The sequence below is a fragment of the Mauremys reevesii genome, linkage group 14 (genome assembly GCF_016161935.1).
Source record: "Mauremys reevesii isolate NIE-2019 linkage group 14, ASM1616193v1, whole genome shotgun sequence".
Lineage (NCBI taxonomy): Eukaryota > Metazoa > Chordata > Testudines > Geoemydidae > Mauremys > Mauremys reevesii.
The window spans coordinates 40856014-40883704 of record NC_052636.1 but is presented as its reverse complement, the minus strand read 5'-3'; the positions used below and the strand labels follow the sequence as shown (position 1 = coordinate 40883704).

At 48.2% G+C, this 27691-nt stretch overlaps 1 protein-coding gene and 1 non-coding gene across 2 annotated transcripts; one reads left to right on the top strand and one right to left on the bottom strand.

Annotated features, from left to right (window-relative positions):
* The first annotated feature begins 3108 nt into the window (after positions 1-3108).
* Positions 3109-3181, top strand: TRNAV-AAC. The gene has a single exon. It is a non-coding gene; the product is annotated as a tRNA-Val (tRNA).
* A 9240-nt stretch (positions 3182-12421) lies between these two features.
* Positions 12422-23854, bottom strand: LOC120381707 (zinc finger protein 420-like; the record flags this gene model as incomplete). The annotated part of the gene is made up of 4 exons (XM_039499831.1): positions 23825-23854; positions 23105-23261; positions 14355-14422; positions 12422-13558 (listed from the first exon to the last, which is right to left on the bottom strand). Coding segments are annotated over exons 1-4 (1392 nt in total), but the record flags the coding sequence as incomplete, so codon positions are not given.
* Between the last annotated feature and the right edge of the window lie 3837 nt (positions 23855-27691).

The window sequence follows — 27691 nt, the reverse complement described above, 5'->3', positions numbered from 1 at the left end:
CAGGAGCACTCACTCTCCCGTAGCTGGATTGGCCCCTGTGAGCGCTAATAGGAGCGAGAGCCTGGGTGCGGGTCAGTCCCTGCAGCGGCTCTGGGACACACAGGGGCAGGAGGAGGAGCAGAGATGGGGCTAGTTCCCACCTCAGACAGTCCCTGGCCCGGTGAGTGTGGCAGCTGCAGCCTGGGTTGGGCTTGAAGGAGCCAGGAAGGGGCTGGAGCAGTGGGGGGCTGGTAGGAAGGAAGCAGGAAAAACAAGGAAAAGAGCCATGGGGCAGCTCCTGGTGGCCGGGCTTTGTAAGGTACCAGACACTGCTGGTGCTGCTGCCTCCAGTGTGCGCTGAGAGCCGGGGCTGAGCTCCGGGCTACTGCTGCGGCCCCAGAGGGGCTGCTCCAGGGACAGACTTTCACTGAAGCACTTTCTGTGCCCAGCCGAGGTGGGGACTTTCTCCAGCTGGACCCAGTCCCAGGCTCTGCTGCCCCCGGCTAGGGGCTGCAGGCACCAGGGGCCAGAGGGACCCCAGGGGCAGCCCTGGGTGGGCAGAAGAGAGACTCCACACACAGGTTCCAGAAGCTGAGGGTCTCGCAGCCCCTGGGCATCTGCCCTTGGGTGGGGTCTGGACAGCGATGGAGCCCCTGCCTCATGCTGCCTCAGGTGTAGTGTGAGAAACTGCTGTGTGTAGGAATTTGCTACTTATGGTGCATTGAGCATGCTCACATGAACTGAGCATGCTCAGTAAATCTGCTGAAGCCACTGCCCTTCACCCTGCCCTTACTCAGGATCAGATTCTGCAGATTGCTATGTACAGGGTGTCATAAACGTATAGCTACAGGTAGCATAACATACCCTGTAAAGGGTTAAAAAGCTCAGATAACCTGGTTGGCACAGGACCAAAAGGACCAATAAGGGAAGAAAATACTTTCAAATCTGTGGGGGAAGGGTTTTTGTTTTCGTGTTCCTTTGTTCTCTCTGGGTCAGCGAGGAACCAGGGCATGGAAAATACATCTCCCTAAGCACATGGCATAGAAAAACCTTAGAATTCTGTCCATAGGCAGGTCCTTGCACAGCTTGCTGAATCACAAGGCGTATCTGCCTTCTCTCAATGGGTCGATTGTGTAGCTGATGGTCCGTAATGGGCCATCAAGCAGGCTAGGCAGAACTGACACCAACTTGTCTGGCTGGGGTGTTCCCTGGAAGCAGAGCACAAGTTTGAAATAAGGGCAGTGTAGAGCCAATATTCATAACATCAACTACAAAAATGATACACAGTTAGAGATAGCATAATTATAATCAGCCAATCAGAACCGCTCCATAGACCCCTTACATAACAGCCTTTCTACAATATTGGCTGCGAAAATAGAACAGTGGTCGCAACGGTGATCTATACAGTTACAGATTATGTCAGTAATGTCACAGGAGGTGACACGGCATCAATGAAATTGGAGCTGGGGCAGCAAAGAGCCACCAGATGTTCTGAGGGCTGGAGAAAAATGCCTTCTAGTGAGCTACTGTAAGAGCTCAACCTGTTTAGCTGATCAAAAGAAGATTGAAAGGTGACTTCATTGAAGTGTTGAAGTGCCTTCAGGGAGAGAAAAGATTTGGGAATTAAAGGGCTCTTGAATGGAGCAGAGAAAGGCATAACAAGACCCAATGGCTGGAAGATGAAAAAAGACAAATTCATATTACAACTAAGGCACAAATAGTCAACAGCGAGGATGATTCACCACAGGAACAAGCTACCAAGGAAAATGGTGGATTCTCCATCTCTTGATGTCATTTCATGAAGACTAGATGCCTTTCTGGAATGTGTTTGCCCCAAAAGTAGCTCTTGTGTCCTACAGGAGGCCTGTGATATGCAGGGGGTCAGATTAGATACTCTAATGGTCTCTTCTGGCCATAAAGTCGACTAATTTCTGAAAAACTGAGTGTAGCATTGGGAGCAGCGTCTGATGTTTCCCTGTCTAGCCGGCTTGCTGCCTAGAACGAACGCTCCTGGAGTGGGGTGATCCACAGGGAGTAGCTCAAACCTCCAAAGTGCCTGGCCAGGGGCAGGACATTAGCCCAGCAAGGGAGGGGTGTGGCAGTGACATCACAAAGGCCTTTTGCAGGACCTCAGCCTATTGGTCCAAGGTGGTGGGGAGGTGGTGACCTCACAGAGAGATGCTGACATCAGCCAGGCAGGACAGGGGCGAGGGGCCAGGGAGACCTCAGAGACCCCTGTGGCTTTGCTGCAGCAAGTCTCCTTCTCCAGGTCTCTCTTTGAGGACTGAGAGAGTATTCGGGTTCACGGACGTGAGCGCCAGGAGGAACCTCTTTCGAGTTTTCTCCTTCCCTTTCAGTGATTTTACTGGAAAACAGCCGTCCCTGTTTAGAAGGTAAGAGCCTCCTGGAGGTGTGAAACCTGTTCAGTCTGATCCATCTGGTGAGAGTTGAATTCTAGGCATGGAAAACATGAGCTTAAGGAGGCAGAATTTTATTGCACACCTGGATTTTGTCCCTTAGAATCACTGGGGACATTGGGGGTTGTCCTTTTTGTTTCACCTCTTGCTCCATCCACTGTCTGATCCCTCTTTTCTCTTCGTCTCTTGCTTCCTTTGTCCTTTCTCCTGTTCCCCTCCCAACACCAGGTTTTTTTCTCCTGCTGATAACCGCTCACGTTAACTGATCACTCTCGTTATAGTGTGTATGGCAACACCCATTTTTTTCATGTTCTCTGTGTGTATATATATTTCCTACTGTGTTTTTAACTGCATGCATCCGATGAAGTGGGTTTTAGCCCACAAAAGCTTATGCTCAAATACATTTGTTAGTCTTTATGGTGCCACATGTTCTCCTTGTTCTTTTTGCAGATAAATTAATGGAGGTTAAGTGCATTAATGGCTATTAGCCAGGATGGGTAAGGAATGGTGTCCCTAGCCTCTGTTTGTCAGAGGGTAGAGATGGATGGCAGGAGAGATCACTTGATCATTACCTGTTAGGTTCAGTCCCTCTGGGGTACCTGGCATTGGCCACTATTGGCAGAGAGGATATGGGGATGGATGGACCTTTGGTCTGACCCAGTATGGCTGTTCTTATGTTCTTATGAAGGGAGGGGCAGAGCCCTGCAACCGAGTTTCTGTAGTGTAGTGGTTATCACGTTTGCCTAACACACAAAAGGTTCCTGGTTCAAAACCAGGCAGAAACATGAGGGCTTAATTTTTCCCAGCTCCTAGTGGCCTGTCCCTGCTGTTGTAGGAGCAGCAGTGATTTCTATGCTCAATAGGTCTGTTATACTTCCCCCATTTCCCATTTTTGTCTCCTCTCCCTCTCTGAATGCCTGTGAAGTGGCTTTCCCCCTCCCACTCCCGCTCCCTCCTGCAATGCTTGTGGGATGAAGGGGCTGGTTGAACAGCTGAAAGAGCAGAAGAGCTCCTAGATAGAGAAGGTGTCTGGGACTCTCATTAGGCAGCACTCACACACCCAGAGCAGGGACACTGCATGGACACTGCCCAAGGTGGAGTGTGACCCACCAGATGCAGCCAAGTCATCTCCAGTCGCAGGCCATGAGGAGCAGGTCCTTAAAAGGGGAAGGGGCCCTGTGCTCAGGAGTCACTCACAAGCTTGTACCTCCAGTGAATGCCCTTCGCCCCGACCGCCTGGCCAGTGGTTCGCTGCATTGCAGTTCATTCTGCCTCTGGAAGACTTACCTTCATCGCACTGTCCATCGCGGCGCTGGGGGACACTTACTTGGCAGAATCCTGTGCCTGCCTCTTGGCTTCCCAGGGGTGGCTACTTGCAGCCCAGGAGAAGAAGGATGGTTCTGGTGAAAGGACGACAAGCAAAGCTCTGGGAGGAAATTTGGGTGTGGGCTCTGCGCTGGGGGTGGGGTGCAGGAGTGGTGGTGCAGCTCCCAAAGTGACCAGTACACACAACCCTCCGGCAGCAGCTCCTAGATGAGTGGGGCCAGGGGATCTCCATGTGCTGCTGTCTGCAGGTGCTGCCCCCAGAGCTCCCATTGGCTACAGTTCCTGGCCAATGGGAGCTGCAGAGTTGGTGCTCGGGGCAGGGGCAGCACGTGGAGACACTCCCCCCACCTCAGGGGATGCTGGGACATGCCAGCCACTTCTGGGAGCAGCACGGAGGGACGGATGTAGAGTGGGCAGGGAGCCACCTTAGTGCTGCTGGCACATCTCTGCACACCCGTTGGGGGAGGGGAGCAGAGGCCTCCATGTGCTGCCTGGGGTAGGGGCAGAGCACGGAGCTGCCTCCCCTCCTGGGTCTATTACAGGAGTGGGTGGGTGGGTCTTTTGGCCTGCAAGGTGCAGCAGGTCGGACTAGATGATCACACTGATTCTCTCATTCCATTGATAAACTGAAACAACGTGACTGAAATTAAACCAATTCCCAGTGGAGGAATCATCACATTGGCTGGGAATCAAACCCAGGTCAATTGCTTGGAAGGCAGCTATGCTCACCACTATACCACCGGTGAAAGTCTCTGATTTTTCACACTTAGTGTCTGGTCACCTTACTTCTCAGCATGAGGCAAATGTCTCTGTGGTCTCTGCCGTTCATCGTGGGGAGTTTCCCCACTGATAACAGTTCTTGCTGGGTTGGGGATGGGAGAGAGAAGAGGCCTTTATTCTGTTTCATTCCTCTCCATTTTCTGTTCCTCCCCTTCCCTTCCAGGGTCCTCCCTTCCATTTCAGACTGTGCAGTGACACCCTCCCCTCACCCAGGACTCTCGAGCCTCTGGAGCAGCACGATCCCATGAGATCCTCAGTGACCAAGGGTCTTTTCCAACTTCCAGGAGACCCAGCTTGAGTCTAAAGGAAGCTCTGTTCCTTCCTGGGGATCCTCTCTCCCTTCATGGAGATCAAGATCATGAAGCCTCTGCCTTGCCTCCTGGGTCTGAATTAATGTTCCATTTCCCACTATGTGCTCGAAAGAAACAAATGTTTCTAACCCAGGTGAGCGGCGTTAATTCAGCCGGAATCCTTCACTCACATTCCTTAGGAGATACAGACTCTCTGTGACACAGACTGACTGGGGTTCATCTCTGCATGTCCCCAATGGGGAAGGAAAGACACTGAGGGGGAAGGAAGAAGATGGACAGAAGGAGTCAAATGGGGCTAGACCAGAATAGGACATTTTCTGCCTGTTAAAATGTACTAGACTCTAATTGCTTAAAACAAAACAAAAACCCACCAGCTTCTGTTTGAACCATCAGCTTTTCACAGAGCAGCCAAAGTCGTGAAGCACAGACACACATAACCACCTACGGCCCAAGTTTGTCTAAGAAGCACCCATAGTGGCTCATGCAGGGGGAAATACAGCTGTGGGTGTGAGTTCAGGCCTCACCCAGAGCATTGGTTTTCATTAGCCATGGAGCTTCCCCCACTTCCTTTGCCCAATTCACATGGAAAGTGTCATAGGCGGGTGATGAGAATAAATTCTAAACTCTGAAATGCGGAGGTTGGCCCAGAGATTGGGATAAGGGGTTTGAAGAGAAAAAGCTCTAAGAGTATAAAACCAGACAGTCTCCAGGGGCAGGTACGGTACAACGCCTCAACAGGGAGCCATTCAGGGGAGGGGGTTTCACTCCCTCTGTTAAATGTCCTGAGAGGTATTTGAAGATGAAGATAACACCATGGCTAACAGGTGACTGGCATGTCCTGGGTTAAAGAAAGGGACCTTGGTTAATAGTCTGAAGATTTGCGTTACCATCACTGTCTGACCCCCCTTCAGTGCAGAGCAGGTGTGTACGTTGCGGGGTGGAACGCACAGACTCCTGCAGAGCAGGGGCAGCTGTTTCCATGGCAGAGAGCCTGGCACTTAGGAGACTTTCTACACTTGCTGTTTTGAAGCAATTCAGTAAAATAACAGTGGAGCTACAATGTCTAGTCCAAAATTTCAGCCCCCCTGGTGCAAAAACGCTATCTACATCGGAGGCTCCCGGCACTAAGACACCTGACCAGAGAGCTCAGTGGGGGCGTAACAGCTGCTGACTCTGAGGGTCCCGGGCTAAATCCACTTGCAGGGGGAAGCGTGTTGATTTATTTGATGGATAATGAGCACCAGCTACCAGGGGAGAAGCCCTAAGAGTCGCTGCCACTCCAGCTGCTGCTGGGGCAGGGGGGAGCCCCATGGGGCCAGCTACTGCTCTGGCCACCCCAGAAGTGCTGCCAGAGGCCACCAAGCTGTGGCTGCTCCTGCTGCCCTCGGGACCACTGGTCAAGTGGTCCCCGGGCTTGCCGCACTGGCTGCTGCTTGGGTGGTCCCTGGAGCCAGTTGATTGAGTGGCCCTGGAGTCAGCCACTGTGGCCACTGCAGAAGTCACGGAGGTTGCAGGAAGTCACAGAATCCATCACTTCCACCACCTCCGTGACAAACACGGAGACAAACCCCTCCCTGCTGTGACTGCAGTTCCTGGAAGGAAAGAGAAGAACAGAAAGTGACGAGAGAAAGAAAAAGAGAGATTCCCTGTCACCTCTCTCCCTGCTGCCTCCCCCCCTTGTATTCTGTAACCCCATCTCACTGGGTTCCCTGTGCTGGTGCCATGGGGGTGACACTAGAGTTCTGGGGATTTGGGGGGCTCTTCATTTCTCAACATTTCACACAAATTTGTCTTTGGGCTGAAATTTCTCCTGTTAGGCCTCTGTCAGAGCTGTACCCCACCCTGTTTGTGGGTGGTGGAGGGAAAAGGGGAGATGTAAATTGCAGAGCAGGCAGAGAAGTCGCTCATAAAGGGTCATATTGATCCGGTGACTGGTTCTGACCTGGGTCACACGTCCTCTGACACAGGCTCATGTGCAGAACATGGGAGCTCTGGCTTGTCCTAAATGCTGTAGACTGTGAGTTCCTGGAAAGGGCAGGGGAGAGGGAGCAAGAGGAGAAAGGCAGAGACATTGGAGATGAGGAATTGCGGGGAGAAGGAGAGAACAGAGAGACAATAAATGATTGAAGCAGAACAGGTGTCCCAACTCCATCTTGCTCATCACAGGTGTTCAGAGAGACAGGTAGTTTTCCAGTGTCAAGTCTGAACTTTGATTCTAACAATGTGCACTGAAATATCAAGGGGATCTCCACATACCTGATCTCTTCCCCCCTCCCCTTTTTTAGTATTAATTTTTATTTTGACGTATTTGGCTTAACCGTGATCGTCTCTTTCCCCACCTGTATTGCAATTTGGGGTTTATGTTTATTTTGACTCCCTGTTGTTCATGTCATTATAATTATAACAGCAAAGGAAACTGCAGGAGCAAAAACTGACTCAAAACTTCATGTCCCCATCATGCTGGAACATCCTACAAACAGCTCACGCAGCTGGAATCATAACACGCAAGGCCAGGGGATGGGAGATGCAGGTTTCCGTGTGTTCTGTCTTTCTCAGATGACACATTCCAGCCCCTTGTGTGCCTCCATCCTGTATGACCTGCTGGACTTCGACACATTTATTGTCTCATTCTATAGATAATGTGATTGTAACACAATGTGACTGAAATTAAACCACTTCCAGATGAGGAAACAACAGAAGAGAAAAGCCATTATTGCATTGGCTGGGAATCAAACCCAGATGAATTGCTTGGAAGACACCTACGCACACCACTATACCACCAATGCGTCTGGCAGGAGTAGCTTTCCTGCAGGCTCTGTGTGCTGGCAGAGGGAGTGACACATGACCACAGAGATAGTGAGCAGGGTGGATGGGCTGGAAGCTGCCTGAGAGCTGGGGGCAGAGTTACCATCCCAGAGTGACTCAAAGGGGGCAAAGGTGAAAACAGAGCTCATTGGGAGCTGGCCCCACACCCACCCCAGCCCTAGGAGAGGGGAACTGAAGCTCAACTTCAATCACAGAAAAATCTTCCCTGAGAAGGAAGGCGACAGCTTGTTTTAAAGACCAGGTTTGTGTTTGTTCCTGCTATACACGGAGGGGCTGGGTAGTGCTGATTCCGGCCCCCAGACTCTGGGAGGATAAGGAACAAATTCAGGCTGCCAGTGACCTGCAGGAGGGAGATGATCTTTTGACAGTGACGGATGCCTCGTCCTAAAGGCCTTTGTCTGCCCCCTTCCAGTGACTGTTTGGCATAGGAATGCAGCCCCCACTCCTGGGTCTCTCCTAGGGAAATACCGGTAATGTTTCTGTGCAAAACACCAAAGCTTTTAACAGAAAGGAAGAAAAGGAAATGGCCACATGATGGGACTAGGACATAAGGAATGAAACACAAGATCCTTCTCCATGTGCATTGACTTTTAACCTTGTTTGTGGTGGTGTATCCATGTTGGTCCCAGGGGTCCTCTGGGGCGCCGGGCATTGGCCACTTTCGGGAGAGTGGGCTAGATGAACTGGTCTGACTCAGTGTGGCTGTTCTTATGTTCTAACTGCTGGTTATGGAAGAGACGACCTTCCAGGCTACACAGAACTGAAGAAGTGTGTGGGGTTAGCTCCACAGCTTGTCTCTTTCACCAACAGAGGTTGGTCCTCTGCAAGCTCTTACCCTCACCCGCCTTGTCTCTCTTGGACTCTGAAAAGTGTTTTCTCCCCACTCCCCTTGGAGAGAAGTTAAGTTTCCCTTTGGGCAACTATCAGGCTGAAGCAATTGTATTGACTGTGACACTAGAATTGAAGATTTAATATTATAAATAAATGAGTCTAAACCTGAGGTTCTGGTTTTCACATTGGTTTTTCTAACTCAGTTCCCAGTTCTCTTCTAGAAAGGCCTCCAGGCTGCCTGCCTAGCCCAGCCCAGCAAAAGTGGCCAGGAGAAAGCCCACACTGCTGCTCTTTCAGGTAGTTGAAGGCTGCTATCAAACCCCCCTCACTCAGTCAGTCCCCAGTCTGTGGCAGTGCCTGGGATTCTTCCGTCCTAAGTGCAGGACTCTGCACTTCTCCTTGTTGAACCTCCTCAGATTTGTTTTGGCCCAATCCTCCAATTTGTCTAGGTCGCTCTGGACCCAAATCCTGTCCTCCAGCGCTTGGATTCTTTACATGCTTTCACAGAGCGAAAAGCACGTTCCATGATTTCATAGGGCAGAGTTTTGTGCTATCGGGAGCTTTCCCTGTGTGAATTTGACAGGTGGATCAACACAGAGACACATTGTGACCCTTCTCAGGGAGCTGAGGGCTGTGAGTCTCCTTGTTGCCACCTGCCACAAGGAAGAGGGAGTTTTGCATTTGGCAGCTGGATGTTAGTGACCAAACTCACCAGCCTGCTGGAACTCAAGGACCCTCCTCTGAGCTACAGCAGCCACCTTAACCCTTGAGTTCCTTCAATGTGTCCCCCTCTGGGGCCAGCCTGGATCACCAGATACTCGGTGAAATCCCAGATCCTCTCTTCCCCACGTATCCCAGGTTACTAGTTTTACTGTGGACCATTGCTACTGTATCTCACACAGCACCTGAGTACAGTTATCGAACAAGCAAAAAATTTATTTCACAACGGATAGAGATTTAAACAAACAAACGTGAGTGATGGAAACCAATTGTTACCACTAAACAAAGGCAGAAAATGATAGAATAGAAAGGCCAGCACAAAAAACAGAGAGAGGAACAATAAGATACTAAAAGGACAATTGTTGGAACTCTCCATTTCTCTCAGTCTTTGGATTGATGGGTACTAGAGCTGTAGCTACAGTTGAGGAACCACGGTAAATTTAATCTAATTAACTTTTCAAGATTAGCCATCATTTCCTGTACGACTAACAAAACACAAAAACAAGACAACTTTCAGTTTTCCAAAATAATTCACATTATCACAGTCTCTTATTCTTTAACCAATAACTTCACCTATAATTTCATTTTAATTGGTAACAATAACATATTCAAAGATCACAAATTCTTTTCATATATGTTAGTTTTCTTTTAATCCCCATTGCCATCAACTGAACCTTGGTTCTTATTGTGGTTTGTCCCAACGTAGGTCCCAACCACTTCTGTGAGTTCATATATCTCAGGATCTTCCGCCATATGTGTTGGTAGAAGGGGTCTTCTATGTCCGAATGTTTGCATCATGGAGAAAAATACCTCTCTTTTCACACTTTTTAATCTTTCAAAGTAGGAGGAGGTAGAGAAGTAATATAGATGCATAAAACACAAGAGAAACCTCTCTGGTCTACACTAAAAATATTTATCGGGATAACTATATTGCTTAGGGGTGTGAAAAATCCACACAGCTGAGCAACATAGTTACACAGCCCTAACCTTCTGTGTAGACAGTGCTACATGAGCAGGAGAGCTTCTCCTACCAACATAGCCACCGCCGCTTGCGGGGGCTGGACTAATCAAGTCTGATGGGAGAAATCTCTTCCATTGCCTTAGAGCATCTGTTATAGCAGTGCCAACCAGGCAGCCAGTTTGGGATCACAGGGAAGGACTGTCCTATGAAGCACTCTCTCTTTGCATTCAAACAGTGAAGGATGACTGTTCTCAATCTAACCCTGGCATACTTTGGAAGTGTAATCAGTGACACTGAACTAGGAAGTGGAGTTGTACAAACAATTTTCCTTGGGTCACCATAGCTTCCTTTACTGGGGTGGAAACCAAGAACTGAGTGTGGACTCTTTCAACCTCAGCTCTTTCCAAATCCTTGGTCTTGGATAGGGTAAAGTTACACTTCTCTGAAGTAGAATCCTTTACAAAACCACTTAAAATCTCAGCAGTGTCAATGAGGAATGGCTTCCTGAAACATGCCCAGCTTTTCTTTAATTCAGTGGCACAGGTCCAGGGAAGCGAATGGATACAGGCCTGGGATCAGAATCTTCGTTAGTTACCAGAGCTGGAGATTCTATTCAAACATGGCTATTTTGCTGAAGCTATTACATTTTCAACACTGGTTTCATTTTATACACATCTTTAGCACCTACAAAGGATAAATTTGACAAAAACTCCGCTTCTATTTCCTCAACATCTGTGTCATGAAAGGCTGCATTTCCCAAAGCATAGGATTAGCTAGGAGAGATCTTCTGTAGGGCCTGGGTTACAAATGCTTTGGGAACCAAACACATGGGCATTTTGCCTAGTTCAAAACCGCTTACCATGGAATTCTCTTCTCAGATCATCGGAGACAATATTGCCTTAAACAACTGAAATACACTGTGATCAGATGCACTTCCTTCAGTTAGTTGGGGTTCTGCTGCTGTTCACCATTTCTGAGTGGAGATTTTAAATCACTGCTGTTTCTTTGTTAGCCTGTCCAGTAAATTAGAGAGTTCTCTCCTGTTGATAGAACTGCACTTCAGCTTTCTCCATGTCATCACGGAGGGATGGGGAAAAAGCAAAGCTGAAATCATAAATGAGGACTTTAGCAAAGAGTCATTGTCTTAAATTCTTCAATAAATCTGAGCTACATCCTACCAAACTGAACTAATATCCAATTGGGTGACCAAACAGCCTTCAGGAAAGATAGAAACCCACATCACAGAGAGAGAATACATGACAAAGAAAGTGTCAAGTGAAATTCCAGAGCAGGTTACATCTGATTATTCAGAATCGGGACAAGAGAGTCTCCCATCACATTGTCCTCTGATCCATTCAAACCTGCTTCCCTCATCCCTGTCTCCATAGTCAGTTATGTTATTTACAAATTTTTTAGTATCGTAGCATCCCCATAATGAGGGAAAAACAGACCTCTTGCCAGAAGTGGCTTTACAATAGATGGAACCTGGAATTTAAACTCTGAATGATCACACTGTATTTGGGATCCATTTGAATTCCCCTCCCAGGACTTTGACACTTTCATCTCCAGTCATAGCGACTCTGATATAGGATTAAAGAAGTCAAAACATCATCTGCAAGCACATGACACTTATGAAGTGGATGGATAGAATGTGATGAAGATAAACTCTGCCTGGCTCAGGCAAAAGGTAACAGATCTGCAGTGATGGGGAAGGAGGGAATCTCTGAGTCACCCCATCTCCTTCCAGTGTCACAGAAGCTGTAATTATACTTTTTTCCTGCCCCTGCTCCTCTTCGTTTACATATAATTTGAAAAATTCCCCACTATAACTGCTCTTCAGCACAACCCAGAGCAATGTGAGAACAACTGGTAAGGATATAATCTGTATCACTGGTGACTCTAACAATAACTTTGCAATAGGAGGAATGGTATAAACGTGACGCTCCCTGGTTCCTGATAGGAAGGGCACAGTCCAGTTACTTGTGGGACAATAGAAAGAACAAATAGGTCCATCTCAAAAGAGGGCGAACTGCGAAAGGCAAAAATGGGCCACTCATCTGGACAAGCTGAGGGATAACGGTGCTGCAAACAGTTCAAAGAGCTTTAAAAGTTACTATGTGGGAATCAGGAAAAGTATTAAAGAAAAGGAAGTCTTGATAGCCCTAGAGATTTTTACAATGTTGATCTCCCTTGCAGATTCTCTGATGGTTAACATGGGCTGAGTGCCAAGAGAAGGTTTTCCCACACTCACTGCATTCATAGGGCCTCTCCCCTGTGTGGATTCTCTGATGCCTGGAAAGGGCTGAACTTTTAGTGAAGCATTTTCCACACACACAGCATTTATAGGGCCTCTCCCCTGTGTGGATTCTCTGATGGGTAATAAGGTGTGGGCGGTGATTGAAGGTTTTCCCGCACTCTCTGCATTTATAGGGCCTCTCCCCTGTGTGGATTGTTTGATGACTAATAAGGTGTGAACTGCGACTGAAGGTTTTACAACACTCACGGCATTCGTAGGATCTTTCCCCTGTGTGGATCCTCTGATGTCTAGAAAGGGCTGATCTGTGAGTGAAGGTTTTCCTACACTCTCTGCATTCATAGGGCCTCTCCCCTGTGTGGATTCTCTGATGAACAGAAAGGGCTGATCTTTGAGTAAACGTTTTCCCACACTCACTGCATACATAGGGCCTGTCCCCTGTGTGGATAGTTTGATGACTAATAAGGTGCGAGCTGCGACTGAAGGTTTTACAACACTCACGGCATTCGTAGGATCTTTCCCCTGTGTGGATCCTCTGATGTCTAGAAAGGTCTGATCTGTGAGTGAAGCTTTTCCTACACTCACTGCATTCATAGGGCCTCTCATCTGTGTGGATTCTCTGATGAACAGAAAGGGCTGATATTTGAGTGAAGGTTTTCCCACACTCTCTGCATTCATAGGGCCTGTCCCCTGTGTGGATTCTCTGATGTCTAGAAAGGCCTGATCTGCGATTGAAGGTTTTCCCACACTCACTGCATTCATAGGGCCTGTCCCCTGTGTGGATTCTCTGATGTCTAGAAAGGCCTGATTTGTAAGTGAAGGTTTTCCCACACTCACGGCATTCAAAGGGCCTCTCCCCTATGTGGATTCTCTGATGTTGAGAAAGGTTTGAGCTGCTAGTGAAGCATTTTCCACATTCACTGCATTCGTAGGGCCTGTCCCCTGTGTGGATTGTTTGATGCCTAATAAGGTGTGAACTGCGATTGAAGGTTTTCCCACACTCACGGCATTCAAAGGGCCTCTCCCCTGTGTGGATTCTCTGATGTACAGAAAGGTCTGAACTCTCAGTGAAGCATTTTCCACACTCACAGCATTTATAGGGCCTGTCCCCTGTGTGGATTTTCTGATGGGCAATAAGGTGTGAGCTGCGATTGAAGGTTTTCCCACACTCACGGCATTTGTAGGGTCTCTCCCCTGTGTGGATTCTCAGATGAACAGAAAGGTTTGATCCGTGAATGAAGTTTTTCCCACACTCCGGGCATGTATTTTTTCTCTTTCGCCTGAGGATTTCCTGTTGTGTTGTGGGTTCCATGAGGACCTTCTGAGTTCCCCAACAGAAAATAAATTTATCCACTTTCTCCCCTGGCTGGTTTCCTTGCTCTCTTTCTGGTCTGTGCTGAATCTCCCAGGAGTTTCCCTGCTCAGGACTCCTGGACACATTCCTTTTCGATCTTTGTGATAATGCTCTGTTTTTACCCACTGGCTCGACATTTTCAGGCTGAAAATTCTGCTCCTCTTTCTCACATGCCATTGCATCACCTGCTGTGACAGAGACAGAAACCTCAAACAGGGATGGAAAGGAGAAGACCAAACCAAAACAAGTGCTGAAGACAGGTCAAATAAAAATCAGGAGCTGAACTCCCCCAAACTCTTCCCCCAAATAGGAGAGAGGAGGGGGATGAATTCAGCCTTCACATCCCATCCAAATACGCAGGGGGAAGGGAGGAAGCTATTGCCTGGTGTCTGCTAGGATCTATAGGAAGCCATGAGCTATATTTACCCTGAGGATACGACCCCTGCTAGGGACAATAATGAACTGAGAGACCTCCCAAGGGCTTTGTTGGGCATCCCAGATGTTTCCTTCAGGCACTTACAGATTCTGGGTGGTTTAATGTTTCCTCACCTGTGTAGGGAGCTCTCAGGATCTCTCTTTCCTCTGAACCCTGGAGGTCTGAGACCCATGGCTCTTCCCCTTGTTCCAGCTGGGAGATCACATCAGGCTGGATAACAGGAAACCCTGCTCAGATGAAAGAAAACAAAGGAGTTCAGGTGATTTCATAAGACTTTGTCATAAAAAACATTCTATTAATTTAACTTCAGTGCTTAGTGTGACCTGGTGGGCCAGGGTCAGTTCTCACTGAAAATGCCAAAGTTAGGGCAGGCTGAAAAAGGGAGAGCAGATGCTCCCAAAACTGCTGGTTAACACTGAAGTTAAACTCACTGACCAGTCACCAACTGTGCTTCTGATCCCCACTAGGGTTATCGAGAAGCTGAAAAAAGAAATCACACAGCCCCCTTTATTGCATCCCAGTTCTCTGACTCCTAATCAGCACTTAGGCCCAGTACAGTGAGAGGTTATTTCAAAACTCTGCTCACATAAACAAAATGATCTTCTGACCCCAAAGGTCAGCCACATCACCAGGTCAGTATAGGTTTGGATATTACCCAAAATTCCATCCTTCCAGACAATCCTTTAGCATCTAAACTAAAGGTTTAAACGAAAGAAAGACAGAAAGAAGTTAAATGGAAAAGCAGTCAGATACATTCCAAAATGGATATATCAGGTTCTTAGCAGTATTGGTGAGTTGCTGGCTTGGAAGTCCGTCTGGAACACATCCATAGCTTGGATGGGTCATTCAGTCTTGTTCCATGGTTCAGTTTGTAGAGAAGTTGCTCCAGAGGCAGGCAAGGGGATTGAAGACAAAATGGAGAAGTTGCAGCTGCCCTTTATATTCCTTTTGCCATGTGGCTTGTACTTCCTGTGTCCCAAACACAAGATTCACAGGACGTGGCATGGAAAAGCCTTGAAGTTCTCATTACACAGGCATATCCCGGCATGTCTTGCTGACGCAATAGGTGTATCCTCTTGGTCCTTTCCATGGGCTCATTGTACAGATGATGACCCTCAATGGGCCATCAAACAGGCTAGGCAGTGTTGATGCCAATATGTCTGGGGGTGTCACCCAGAAACACTACCCAAGTCTGGAAATACAGATATACCCTACATATCTATAACTCACAATACAAAGGTGATACAAACACAGAAACAAAATGATCATACTTGGAAAATCATAACATTTCCCCTGACACCTTACATGGCATATCTAGCATGATTCATTGCAATTTGATAAGATTATATTATTTTATTATTAATACCAAAGTGTCTCACAATTCCATACAGTGTCACACTTGGTAAATCAGTGAATTTCCAGGACTAGTTCCCCAGGTCCTTGAAGATGCCGAACACTATGCTTATGAGGGATTGAAATACCCACATATGTGCTGGGAACACACACACAGACACTGTGTCAGTCTACACCCCTATGTTCACTCTTCTAGAAAATTATCAATTTTGTACACAGTATGGCTTGTGAGATATCATTTGAAAATGCATAATCTACTGAATATTATCCTCCTGTTAAAATGTGTAGTAACACTATCTGTAAAGTTATGAGATTTTACAGTATGAGATTACGGAAAAAGTTACAATTCTGGGGAACACCCACAGAGCAGTTCCTCAGAGACAGCCAGGCAAACAGCTGGTCAAACAGCCATTCTCCTGCAGGGGGAAGGTGTGAAGACATTGACATTCCATCATAGGGACCTATTGAAGCTGTTGTGGAAAACAACCACACGATTGATTTTGAATCAGCTCAGCCTGAGGCTCTTTTCTTGGTTAAAAGTGCAGGGGCGACAGCTATTGGAATACTGTCCCCCTGAGCTAAAAATCACACAAGCCTTTTAAAGCTTAAAACCCCAAACAATGACACATACGTTGCACGTTAATTTCCTTATTTGGAATATATTGCAAAATATGATGCAGCTCAAAAGCAAGCTGAACAATCAGTTTTCCATATTCGGCCTTTCCTGTTATTGTTATTCCTAGTCTAGTTTGTGGTTTGACTTTTCTAACACTTCCATTGTGGTTATGTTTCAGAAGCTCGGTTACTGCAAATCAGTGTGTTTGGGGACTTTCCACTTCACCTACTTAGGCCCCTTATGCACACAAAGCCACTGGTTCCCCAATTTGGGGGATTTAAATTAAAATAAATAATTGGAGATATACCAATCTCCTAGAACTGGAAGGGACCTTGAAAGATCATCGAGTCCAGCCCCCTGGCTTCACTTGTTCCCCAATCTGGGGGATTTTCCATTCCACTTTGCCTTTCTATGCCCTTTACACAGAGAAGCAAGCTCAGCTAATACTTCAGGCCTACTAGCTTGAGCAAAGCTCCAAAGCTCTTTCTGTAGACTTTCCCTCACAATTCTCATATCTCCGACAGACAGCCTGGCACCATGACTCAGCTGAGAACTGAAGTTGTTTCTAGTACAAAGGACAGAATCATAAAAAGAGGTGAGCAAAATGCTTCAGACTCTCTCTCTCCCCTTTCCCTCTGCTCATGACAACTCCTGAAGAGCTGAACGTGGGCGGCAGGGGTGGGTTAGGCCGAGTCCTGGCTGAAAGGAAAACCAGCCTGTCTCAGCACATGGCGAGAGAAACATTTGCCTTGTTTCACAGCTTGTTAACTTAGACATTAGTTTGTGTTTTATCTTGCATTTCTTTTGTAAACAATTCTGAGCTTTATGCCTCATTATCTGTATCTTAAAATATTTTTTTTTATAGTTAACAATCTTATTTTATTCTTTATGTAACCAGTGTGGTTGGATTAAAGTGTGTTGGAAACTCCATCTGGGATAACAAGGCTGGCGCATGTCATTTTCCACTGATGAAATGACAGACTTCATATGAGCTTGCATTGTTCAGTAGTGTGCTGGACAGCGAAAGATGCACATTTCTGGGGGAAGTCTGGGAGCAGAGAATTTTCTGGGGTTCTCCTGTGCTGCACTGTAACTCGTGAGTCACTGACTAGCAGCACTCAGTACTGTGTAGCTGGGAGTGAGTTACATGCTGGAGACTGCGTGTGAACTGCCCAGGAGTGGCTGCTCTCACAGTAGAGCAGTGTAAAAGGCACCCCAGCCTGGGGAACTGAGGGGACACAGCTGTTCAACAGTCCAGATTGTACTGTGCTTAATGTCACAGACACTCAATTTCAAAGAGTCTCCTAAAACACACAGAAAGTAAATCCATGTTCCAGAAATCAAAGACTCCAGAGAAAGGGCAAGTCTCCCCGGCGCTGCTTCTTGCTCACAGAGAGGTCCAGAGACAGAGACAATGGAAGAGTCCTGGGGAAGCTGGAAACAGGAAGCATGGGCTGGTGGGGTTCAGTGGAGAAAGGGAACAGGAAGGGCAGGGATATTACTGAATGCAGGATCTCAGCAGAACTAAATGACAGGATAGCACATAGTGCAGCCCATTTGAAAACATAATCCCAGCTATACATACAGAATGATGGGGTCTAAATTAGTTGTTTCCACTCAAGAGACGGATCTTGGAGTCACTGTGGATAGTTCTCTGAAAACATCCACTCAATGTGCAGCAGCAGTGAAAAAAGCAAACAGAATGTTGGGAATCATTAAGAAAGGGATAGATAAAAAGACAGAAAATATTATATTGCCTGTATATAAACCCATGGTACGCCCACATCTCGAACACTGTGTGCAGATGCATAGACAGCTGCAGCGGCACAGCAGCCAGCAAACAGAGCTGTAAACAGGGGAGTTTCAGAGGGAGTTTACTTGGGAGACTAAGAGACCTAGGCAGAGGAACTGACAGGTTAGTGAAGGGAGTGGGTGGTGGTCTGCCAGTGTTCTGGTGCCTTTTGGGGGTTTGTTTTGTTTTGTGTTTCTTGGACTAACAGGTTTTAGGTGGGAAGGCTATGACCGATACAGAGGCAGCAGGGAAAGACACAATGAGGATGACTGGATGTGGAAGCTGCAGCATGTACACGATCCTGGAGGGGGTACCTGAAAAGAGTTTTGTCTGCATGAAGTGCCACCTGATAGAGCTGATAAAGGTAATAGGTAATAAAGGTAATAATTGGAGATATACAAATCTCCTAGAACTGGAAAGGACTTTGAAAGGTCATCGAGTCCAGCCCCCTGCCTTCACTAGCAGGACCAATTTTTGCCCCAGATCCCTAAGTGGCCTCCTCAAGGATTGAATTCACAACCCTGGGTTTAGCAGGCCAATGCAGGTGGAAACTCTGGTCAAGTTTAGAAGGCGGTTCGAGCCGATGATGGAGCAAAGACATGAGGAGGCTGAAGGGATAAGCTCAGACTTGCAGATGGAAGCAGGACCAAAGAACTCTGAGGGGAGACTGCTGGGTGAGGAAAGTGAACAGTGGAAGCATGTGACTAAGAGAACCAGGCAGAGGAAAAGACGGGCCAGTGACGGAGAAATAGAGCTCAGGGACAGGTTTGCAGAGTTGGAAAATGAAGAAGGGGCACAGCAGGTGGTTGCTGAAGGTGAGAGGGCAAGGAAAAAGAGAAGAGCTGCTAGTCCTACAGGAAGAGGGGAAGAGTCAATGGAGACAACACCAAATATGAGCCCCAGGAGGATACGGGAAGGGTTGCGGAGGATTGCAAGGGTGAATAGGAATCGAGAGGACTTGCAGCCAGTGGGAGCAGGGGATAGACCGGAGAATCACACTGTCACCAGGAAAAGGCAGGTCTACGTGATTGGGGACTCCTGACTAAGAAGAATAGACAGGCCTGTAACTAGAGCTGATCTGGAGAACAGAAGGGTGTGCTGTCTGCCAGGTGCTAAGATATGGGATGTGGACCTGAGGCTGAAAAGGATCCTAACGGGAGCGGGAAAGAATCTGTTGATTGTCCTTCATGTGGGAACAAATGATACGGCTAGATTCTCGCTGGAACGTATCAAGGGAGACTATGCTAGCTGGGGAAGACGCTTAAGGAAATCGAGGCTCAAGTGATCTTCAGTGGAATTCTGCCGGTTCCCAGAGAAGGGCAACAAAGGTGTGAGAAGATTATGGCGACCAACAGATGGCTCAGGCAGTGGTGCTATAAGGAGGGCTTTGGGACGTACAGCCACTGGGAAGCATTCATGGACAGAAGACTGTTCTCTCGGGATGGACTCCACCTGAGTAAGGAGGGAAATAGACTTCTAGGATGGAGGCTGGCACAACTGATTAAGAGAGCTTTAAACTAGGAATTTGGGGGAGATGTCCAGGTAATCTCCACGCCGGAATTTAACATTGAGAGGGAAGAAAACAAAGTAAGAGAGGATACAGCCGTGGGCAGAAGAATGGACATAAGGAGGAAGGGTAGTGTAGATACCAGTCTAATAGGTGATGCTGGTGGTAGAATGTCTGTGCCTAACCCCCGGGGAAAGAATGTCAGTGAAGCCAAACAGCAGGAATTAAGATGTCTGTACACTAATGCGAGGATCCTAGGTAACAAAATGGAGGAACTAGAGCTACTGGTGCAGGAAGTGAAACCGGATATTATAGGGATAACAGAAACATGGTGGAATAGTAGATCATGACTGGAGTACAGGTATTGAAGGGTATGTGCTGTTTTGGAAAGACAGAAATAAAGGCAAAGGTGGTGGAGTAGCACTGTATATCAATGATGAAGTTAACTGTAAAGAAATAAGAAGTGATGGAATGGATAAGACAGAGTCTATCTGGGCAAAAATCACACTGGGAAAGAAAGCTACTAGAGCCTCCCCTGAGATAGTGCTTGGGGTGTGCTACAGACCACCAGGATCTGATTTGGATATGGATAGAGACCTCTTTAATGTTTTTAATGAAGTAAACACTAATGGGAATTGTGTGATCATGGGAGACTAACTTCCCAGATATAGACTGGAGGACAAGTGCTAGTAACAATAATAGGGCTCAGATTTTTCTGGATGTGATAGCTGATGGATTTCTTCACCACACAGTTGAAGAACCAACAAGAGGGGATGCCATTTTAGATTTGGTTTTGGTGAGTAGTGAGGACCTCATAGAAGAAATGGTTGTAGGGGACAACCTTGGTTCGCGTGATCATGAGCTAATTCAGTTCAAACTAGATGGAAGGATAAACACCCTGCTGGGACTAGGGTGTTTGATTTCAAAAGGACTAACTTTAAAGAATTAAGGAAATTAGTTAGGGAAGTGGATTGGATTGAAGAACTTGTGGATCTAAAGGCAGAGGAGGCCTGGAATTACTTTAAGTCAAAGCTGCAGAAACTATCAGAAGCCTGCATCCCAAGAAAGGGGGAAAAAATCACGGACAGGAGTTGTAGACCAAGGTGGATGAGCAAGCATCTCAGAGAGGTGATTAAGAAAAAGCAGAAAGCCTACAAGGAGTAGAAGATGGGCAGGATTAGCAAGGAAATCTACCTTATTGAGGTCAGAACATGTAGGGATAAAGTGAGAAAGGACAAAAGCCATGTAGAGTTGGGCCTTGCAAAGGGAATTAAAACCAATAGTAAAAGGTTCTATAGCCATATAAATAATAAGAAAACAAAGAAAGAAGAAGTGGGACCGCTAAACACGGAGGATGGAATGGAGGTTAAGGATAATCTAGGCATGGCCCAATATCTAAATAAATACTTTGCCTCAGTCTTTAATAAGGCTAATGAGGAGCTTAGGGATAATGGAAGGATGACAAATGGGAATGAGGATATGGAGGTAGATATTACCACATCTGAGGTAGAAGCCAAACTCGAACAGCTTAATGGGACAATCGGAGGGCCCAGATAATCTTCATCCAAGAATATTAAAGGAACTGGCACATGAAATTGCAAGCCCATTAGCAAGAATTTTTAATGAATCAGTAAACTCAGGGGTTGTACTGTATGACTGGAGAATTGCTAACATAGTTCCTATTTTAAAGAAACGGAAAAAAAGTGATCCGAGTAACTATAGGCCTGTTAGTTTGACATCTGTAGTATGTAAGGTCTTGGAAAAAAATTTGAAGGAGAAAGTAATTAAGGACGTTGAGGTCAATGGTAATTGGGACAAAATACAACATGGTTTCACAAAAGGTAGATCGTGCCAAACCAACCTGATCTCCTTCTTTGAGAAGGTAACAGATTATTTAGACAAAGGAAATGCAGTGGATCTAATTTACCTGGATTTCAGTACGGCATTTGACACAGTTCCACATGGGGAATTATTAGTTAAATTGGAAAAGGTGGGGATAAATATGAAAATTGAAAGCCGGATAAGGAACTGGTAAAAGGAGACTACAACGGGTCGTACTGAAGGGTGAACTGTCAGGCTGGAAGGAGGTTACTAGTGGAGTTCCTCAGGGATCCATTTTGGGACCAATCTTATTTAACCTTTTTATTACTGACCTTGGCACAAAAAGCAGGAATGTGCTAATAAAGTTTGCGGATGACACAAAGCTGGGAGGTATTGCTAACACAGAGAAGGACCGGAATCTCATACAGGAAGATCTGGATGACCTTGTAAACTGGAGTAATAGTGAAAAGTGCAAGGTCATGCATTTAGGGATTAATAATAAGAATTTTAGTTATAAATTGGAGACATATCAGTTGGAAGTAACAGAGGAGGAGAAGGACCTCGGAGTATTGGTTGATCACAGGATGATCATGATGTGATATGGCTGTTAAAAAAGCTAATGCAGTTTTAGGATGCATCAGGCGAGGTATTTCCAGCAAAGATAAGGAGGTGTTAGTACCGTTATATAAGGCACTGGTGAGACCTCATCTGGAATAATGTGTGTAGTTCTGGTCTCCCATGTTTAAGAAGGATGAATTCAAACTGGAACAGGTTCAGAGAGGGGCTACTAGGATGATTCGAGGAATGGAAAACCTGTCATATGAAAGGAGACTCAAAGAGCTTGGCTTGTTTAGCCTAACCAAAAGAAGGTTGAGGGGGGATATGATGGCTCTTTATAAATATATCAGAGAGATTAATATTAGGGAGGGAGAGGAATTATTTAAGCTTAGTACCAATGTGGACACAAGAACAAATGGGTATAAATTGGACAATAGGAAGTTTAGACTTGAAATCAGACAAAGGTTTCTAACCATTAGAGGAGTGAAGTTCTGGAACAACCTTCCAAGGGGAGTAGTGGGAGCAAAAGACATATCTGGCTTTAAGACTAAGCTTGATAAGTTTATGGAAGGGATGATATGATGGGATAGCCTAATTTTGGCAATTCATTTTGGCAATTGATCTTTGATTATCAGCAGGTAAGTATGCCCAGTGGTCTGTGATGGGATGGGATCTGAGTTACTGCAGAGAATTCTTTCCTGGGTGCTGGCAGGTGAGTCTTGCCCACATGCTCAGGGTTTAACTGATCGCCATATTTGGGGTTGGGAAGGAATTTTCCTCCAGGGCAGATTGGCAGAGGCCCTGGAGGTTTTTCGCCTTCCTCTGCAGTGTGGGGCACAGGTCACTTGTTGGAAGATTCTCTGCAGCTTGAGGTCTTCAAACCACAATTTGAAGACTTCAATAACTCAGACATAGGTTAGGGGTTTGTTATAGAAGTGGATAGGTAAGATTCGGTGGCCTGCATTGTGCAGGTCAGACTAGATGATCATAATGGTCCCTTCTGACCTTAAAGTCTATGATGTGGTCACCCCATCTCAAAGAAGTTTACTGGAGCAAATAGGAGATATTTAACACTGTGATACTGCTCCTATGCTCTGTTCCCAAAGTGTTCTGCAGCAGGGGAGGGTCTGTGGCAGTATGTGTGTCACTGGCATATTGGGGTGATGCAGAAACAGGGCAGAGTAGAGGTGGCATTGTGGGGCTGGCGTGAACTTTATCTCTTCATTTCCCCTTCCAAGAACTGAGGGGACAGGAACCCTTACCCAGCGAGGTCACATTCTCATAGTTCTTCTGCATGACGTCTCTGTAGAGGGCTCGCTGAGTAGGGTCCAGCAGAGCCCACTCGTTCCTGGTGAAATACACAGCAACATCCTCGAAAGTCACCGGCCCCTGAAAGAGCAGGAGTCCAACATTCAGTACCTGTTGCCCCACTCACACTCCCACTATTCGTGGAGGAGAGGAGCCAAACAAATGGAAGCTCTGGGTGGATCACAGTCAACAGAGTCCCACCTCCACCCCATTCAGAGCATCCTGGAAACACCAAGGTGAGGGGACGAAGAGGGAGCCCCTCCTCTCTCCCAGCAGAGCCATCACACACCTACTAGCCACAGACTGATACAGGAGATGGAGCTCCTAGCAGGGACCAGGGAGCTCTCCCTGGTCGGAAACCCAACACCCTCCACCTTGTGAGGAGCTGGATGTGAAGGGAGGGGCATCTCCCCTAAACCTCACTGCTGGGTGCCCCTTTCATATCTCACAGCAGCCGCAGGTCAGTCAGGTCAGGCTCCAGCACTGGGAGTCTGGTCAGCTTTCCTAGCCCCATGTAGGAGGGTTATTTTCTGTTTCACAAATTAGGGCATTTCCACCTCCTAATCTCATTGGTCTGTTCCTAGAATCTAGGGCACTTAATAAACAACTCCCAGCAGGTTTGCCACACTCTGTCCTCCTCCCTTTTCCACCCTGTGCATTTCCTGCGCTCCAACCTCCAAACCAGACTGCACAACCCTTTCCATCTCCGGTGTATTTGCTGTCCCTCTCCTCCAGCAGGAATTTACCAACAACCCCCCGATAATCTCTACCTGAATAGGCTCCTCTGCAGCCATTTCTCTTCCCTCTCCCATGAGAGGATGGGATGAGCTGGAGTGAAACATGGACGTCATTCTGCAGCCTGTCTGGGTGAGAAGGGCAGTTGTGGGGGTTTCAGAACAGGCTTTAGTTAATTTCACATCATGACAGACATCCTAGATTCTGCCATCCTGGGAAAATGCCTGATCTCTTTATTACAGTGTAGACCTGGCCCCTCCTGCCAGGTTAAGCCCACAGAGAGATTTTTAACCTCCCTTCTCCCTCCCCTCACCCCGTAACAAAGTCTCTGAACACAAGGCTAGAAAAGAGCAGAACTAAAGGAGTCACTGTGGGGGATTCCCTCGGACACTGACCCCACGGCAGCCACACCCCAGCAGGGGGAATATGGAGTCAGGAAATGGCTTTTCCTCTCTCTGATCCTTGTTTTGTTCACTGGAAAGTGGTTCTGCCCAGGGATGCAGCAATACATGTGTCTGGGTGGACTAGAGAGCTGGAAATCTCTCCCCCCTCATTTCTCCCACTGCCGCTTTCAGTCTCTCCTTCCCCTGTCCTCTCTTCCTGCCCCTCTGGCTGGGAAAGTCCCATTCCTGGGGGCTTTGCTCTCCCAGGGCTGGATTTTCTCCTGGCAATTGCTACTGGGAGGAGAAATGAGGAGGGGCTGTTTGTGCAGAGTCACTTTCTTGCCAGTCCCCAGCACTTTCCCTGAGGTCTTTCAGTTACCTGGAGACTCTGGCTCAGAATTTAGTATTAACAGGACCCAGGGCTGCCCTAGGGGGCTAGGACCAGCTGGAGAAAGTCATCCCCTGGGCCGGGCAGAGAAGCAGCTTTAATTAAGATCACTTCCCAGCACAGAACCCCACTGGGGGAGCAGCAGCTGCCAAGCCTGGTCTCCCCAATCACAATAGAGGCTGCAGCATCTGACCCAGGAAGCTGAACCCCAGTATCCTGAGCAGAGAGGGACAGAGCATTTGAGCAGCTTCCCTCCTTTAGCTCTCTTTGGAGAGCAGTTAATGAGAGCCCCTCCTCACAGGGAGAATTGCTGATCTCATTTGCCCCACTGTCAATCCGGAGTCACTCCTTGTCTTTCCATACAGTGACTCTGGATTAACATTGCTCTCAATGAAACCAGAGTTCAGAAAGAATGAGTCCAGAATACTGTGGAAGAGACCATTGTGCGGCAGTGCTGACCCCCCTCCCACCTCCCTCATCCCCCAGATCTAGGATAAGGATTTGGGGGGTGGAGGGGGATGAATATTTCCAATGGAACTGGAAGTTTCTGCAGTTTTCAAGAGGGGAGAAATTTAAAAATCAGTGATTTCAGCTCACAGTGTCTGATAAGTGGCTAGAAAGTTATCACAGTGACAGGGCATGTGGCTGGGGAATGTCGGGCAGCGCTTGGAGCCAGGACTCTGGCACAAACTGATCAGGGAGAAGGATCATGGTTATTAGCAGCCCCCAGACACCCCCCAGTACCCAGACCCCACAGGCAGGGTCCCCAGACACCCCCACAGCCCCAATGAGAGCCCAGAGGTGTCCCTGTGGGGAGATTTTATGTCACCATTCAAGAGAAAGGAGGGGAAATTGGAGGGAATTATACAAGGATATTGAATCAACAACAGAATGGGACAGATTCTTCTTGCCTCACACTCACAGGGGACAGGAGTGGGGCTGGAGTCACAAAGTCACTATCAGTGGGGAGGGGCTGGCAGTGGGGTCTGGGAATGTGACTAGCAAGTGGGGGGGGGGGAAGGGGAAGTAGCTGGACTGGGAAACCTGGGGCTGGACCGTCTCCATGGGGGACACTTGCTCCTCCCTCCCCTCCCTGGCCCTTCCCAGGCCCCGTTGCCAGCAGAGAGTGGCCACCCCAGCCCAGCCCAGAGGTGTCCCTGTCTCAGGGCCCCCCCAGCCTCTGCCCATTCACCCTCTGCCCAGCTCAGGAATCACTCGGGGGAACCATTTCCCACCCGCACAAGGACAAATCCCTGCAGGTGGGAATGGGGGAAACCCCCAAACCTGAGACCTGAACTGGCCACTGGCGAAGGGGAGAGAAAATGGGGCACAATCGGGGGGGGGGGACAGGGAACTTCTCAGGGGTTGGGGGAGGGGGGGTCACCCTGGGCGCTGCTCGTGGCTCTCTAGGGAGAAAGGGGGCAGGACGGGGGAGGAGGGGGGTCCCCATGGGAGGGGGCAGCGGTAAATCCGAGGGGATCTCAGCCCCCCCCCTTTCTCTGCCCGCTCCTCGGGGGTCACGGTTAATGAAGGGCTCTCCCGCCGCGATCTGCGCATGCCCAGAGCCCCAACGGCACCAACCCTTCTCCGGCCCGGGAGAGGCTCCAACGGCCCCGCGCGAGCCAGGCAGAGCCGCAGCGGCCAACGCTCCTTTGCAGCCCGGCTCCGTCTCCTCTGCCGACGTCGCTTCCGCTTCCGGGAGAGTCAGGAACTACATCTCCCAGCCTGCCCCGGGGCCGTTTCCACAGCCCAGGGAAGGAAGGGTTTCAGTAGCTGTTACTGCGCATGCTCCGTGCGAGCCCCGCTTGAACAAAGCTGCTGCTGCCGCCTCTGTGTGAGCCGGGCCCGGGCTGAGCCGCTGCTGCACCCGGGGTCTGTGCGGGGCCCGGCCGGGGGTTCTCCAGCTGGGCCCGCCCCCGGGCAGCCCAGGCTCTGCCCGCCCCAGCCCCGCCCGGGCTGTATGATACAGACATACAGACAGCATAATTATAACCAGCAACCCATAACCTGGTCTTAGACACCTTATATGACCCCCTTTACCTAAGATTTGGTGCCACTACAGGACCTTGGTTGCAACCCATGTTCTATATGGTCCCTGTTTATATCACTAACGTCACAAGGATATTGGGGTTCAGCTTCCTGGGTCAGAGGCTGCAGCCTCCATTCTGATCTGGGAGACCAGGCTTAGCAGCTGCTGCTCCCCAAGCGGGGTTCTGTGCTGGGATGTGACCTGAATTAAAGCTGCTTCTCTGCCTGGCCCAGGGGATGACTTTCTCCAGCTGGTCCTAGCCCCCTAGGGCAGCCCTGGGCCCTGTTAATACTAAATTCTGATCCAGAGTCTCCAGGTAACTGAAAGAAACGAAGGGAAAATGCTGGGGTCTGGCCTTAAAATGACTCCACACAAACAGACCCCCCCTCACTTCTCGTCCAATTAACAATTGCAGGAGCAAATCCAGCCATGGGGGAGCAAACTACCCAGGAATGGGACTTTCCTACCAGACGGGCAGGGAGAGGGGAAAAGGAGATAGAAGGAGAAAGAGAGACTGAAAGGGGCAATGGGAGAGAAGAGTTTGGAGAGAGATTTCCAGATCTCTAATCTGCCCAGACAGATGTTTTACTGCACCCTGGGTAGAGTCACTTTCCTGTGGAAAAGATGAGAATCAGACAGAGGAAAATCCAGTTCCTGACTCCATATCCCTCCTGCTGGGGTGTGGCTGCCTTGGGGTCAGTGTCTGAGGGGATCCCCCACAGTGACTCCTTTGGTTCTGCTTTTTTCTAGCCTTGTGGTCAGAGACTTTGTTACGGGGGGAGGGGAGGGAGAAGGGAGGTTAAAAATGTCTCTGTGGGCTTAGCCTGGCAGGAGAGGCCAGGTCTACACTGTACAAAGAGATCAAGCCTTTCTCAGCATGGCAGACTCTAGGGTGTCTGTCTGCAGGGAAAGGGCCTGGGGGAATCATGCTGTGAAATGTATTAAAGCCTGTTCTGAAACCTTCACAACTGCCCTTCTCGCCCTGCCAGGCTGCGGAATAACGTCC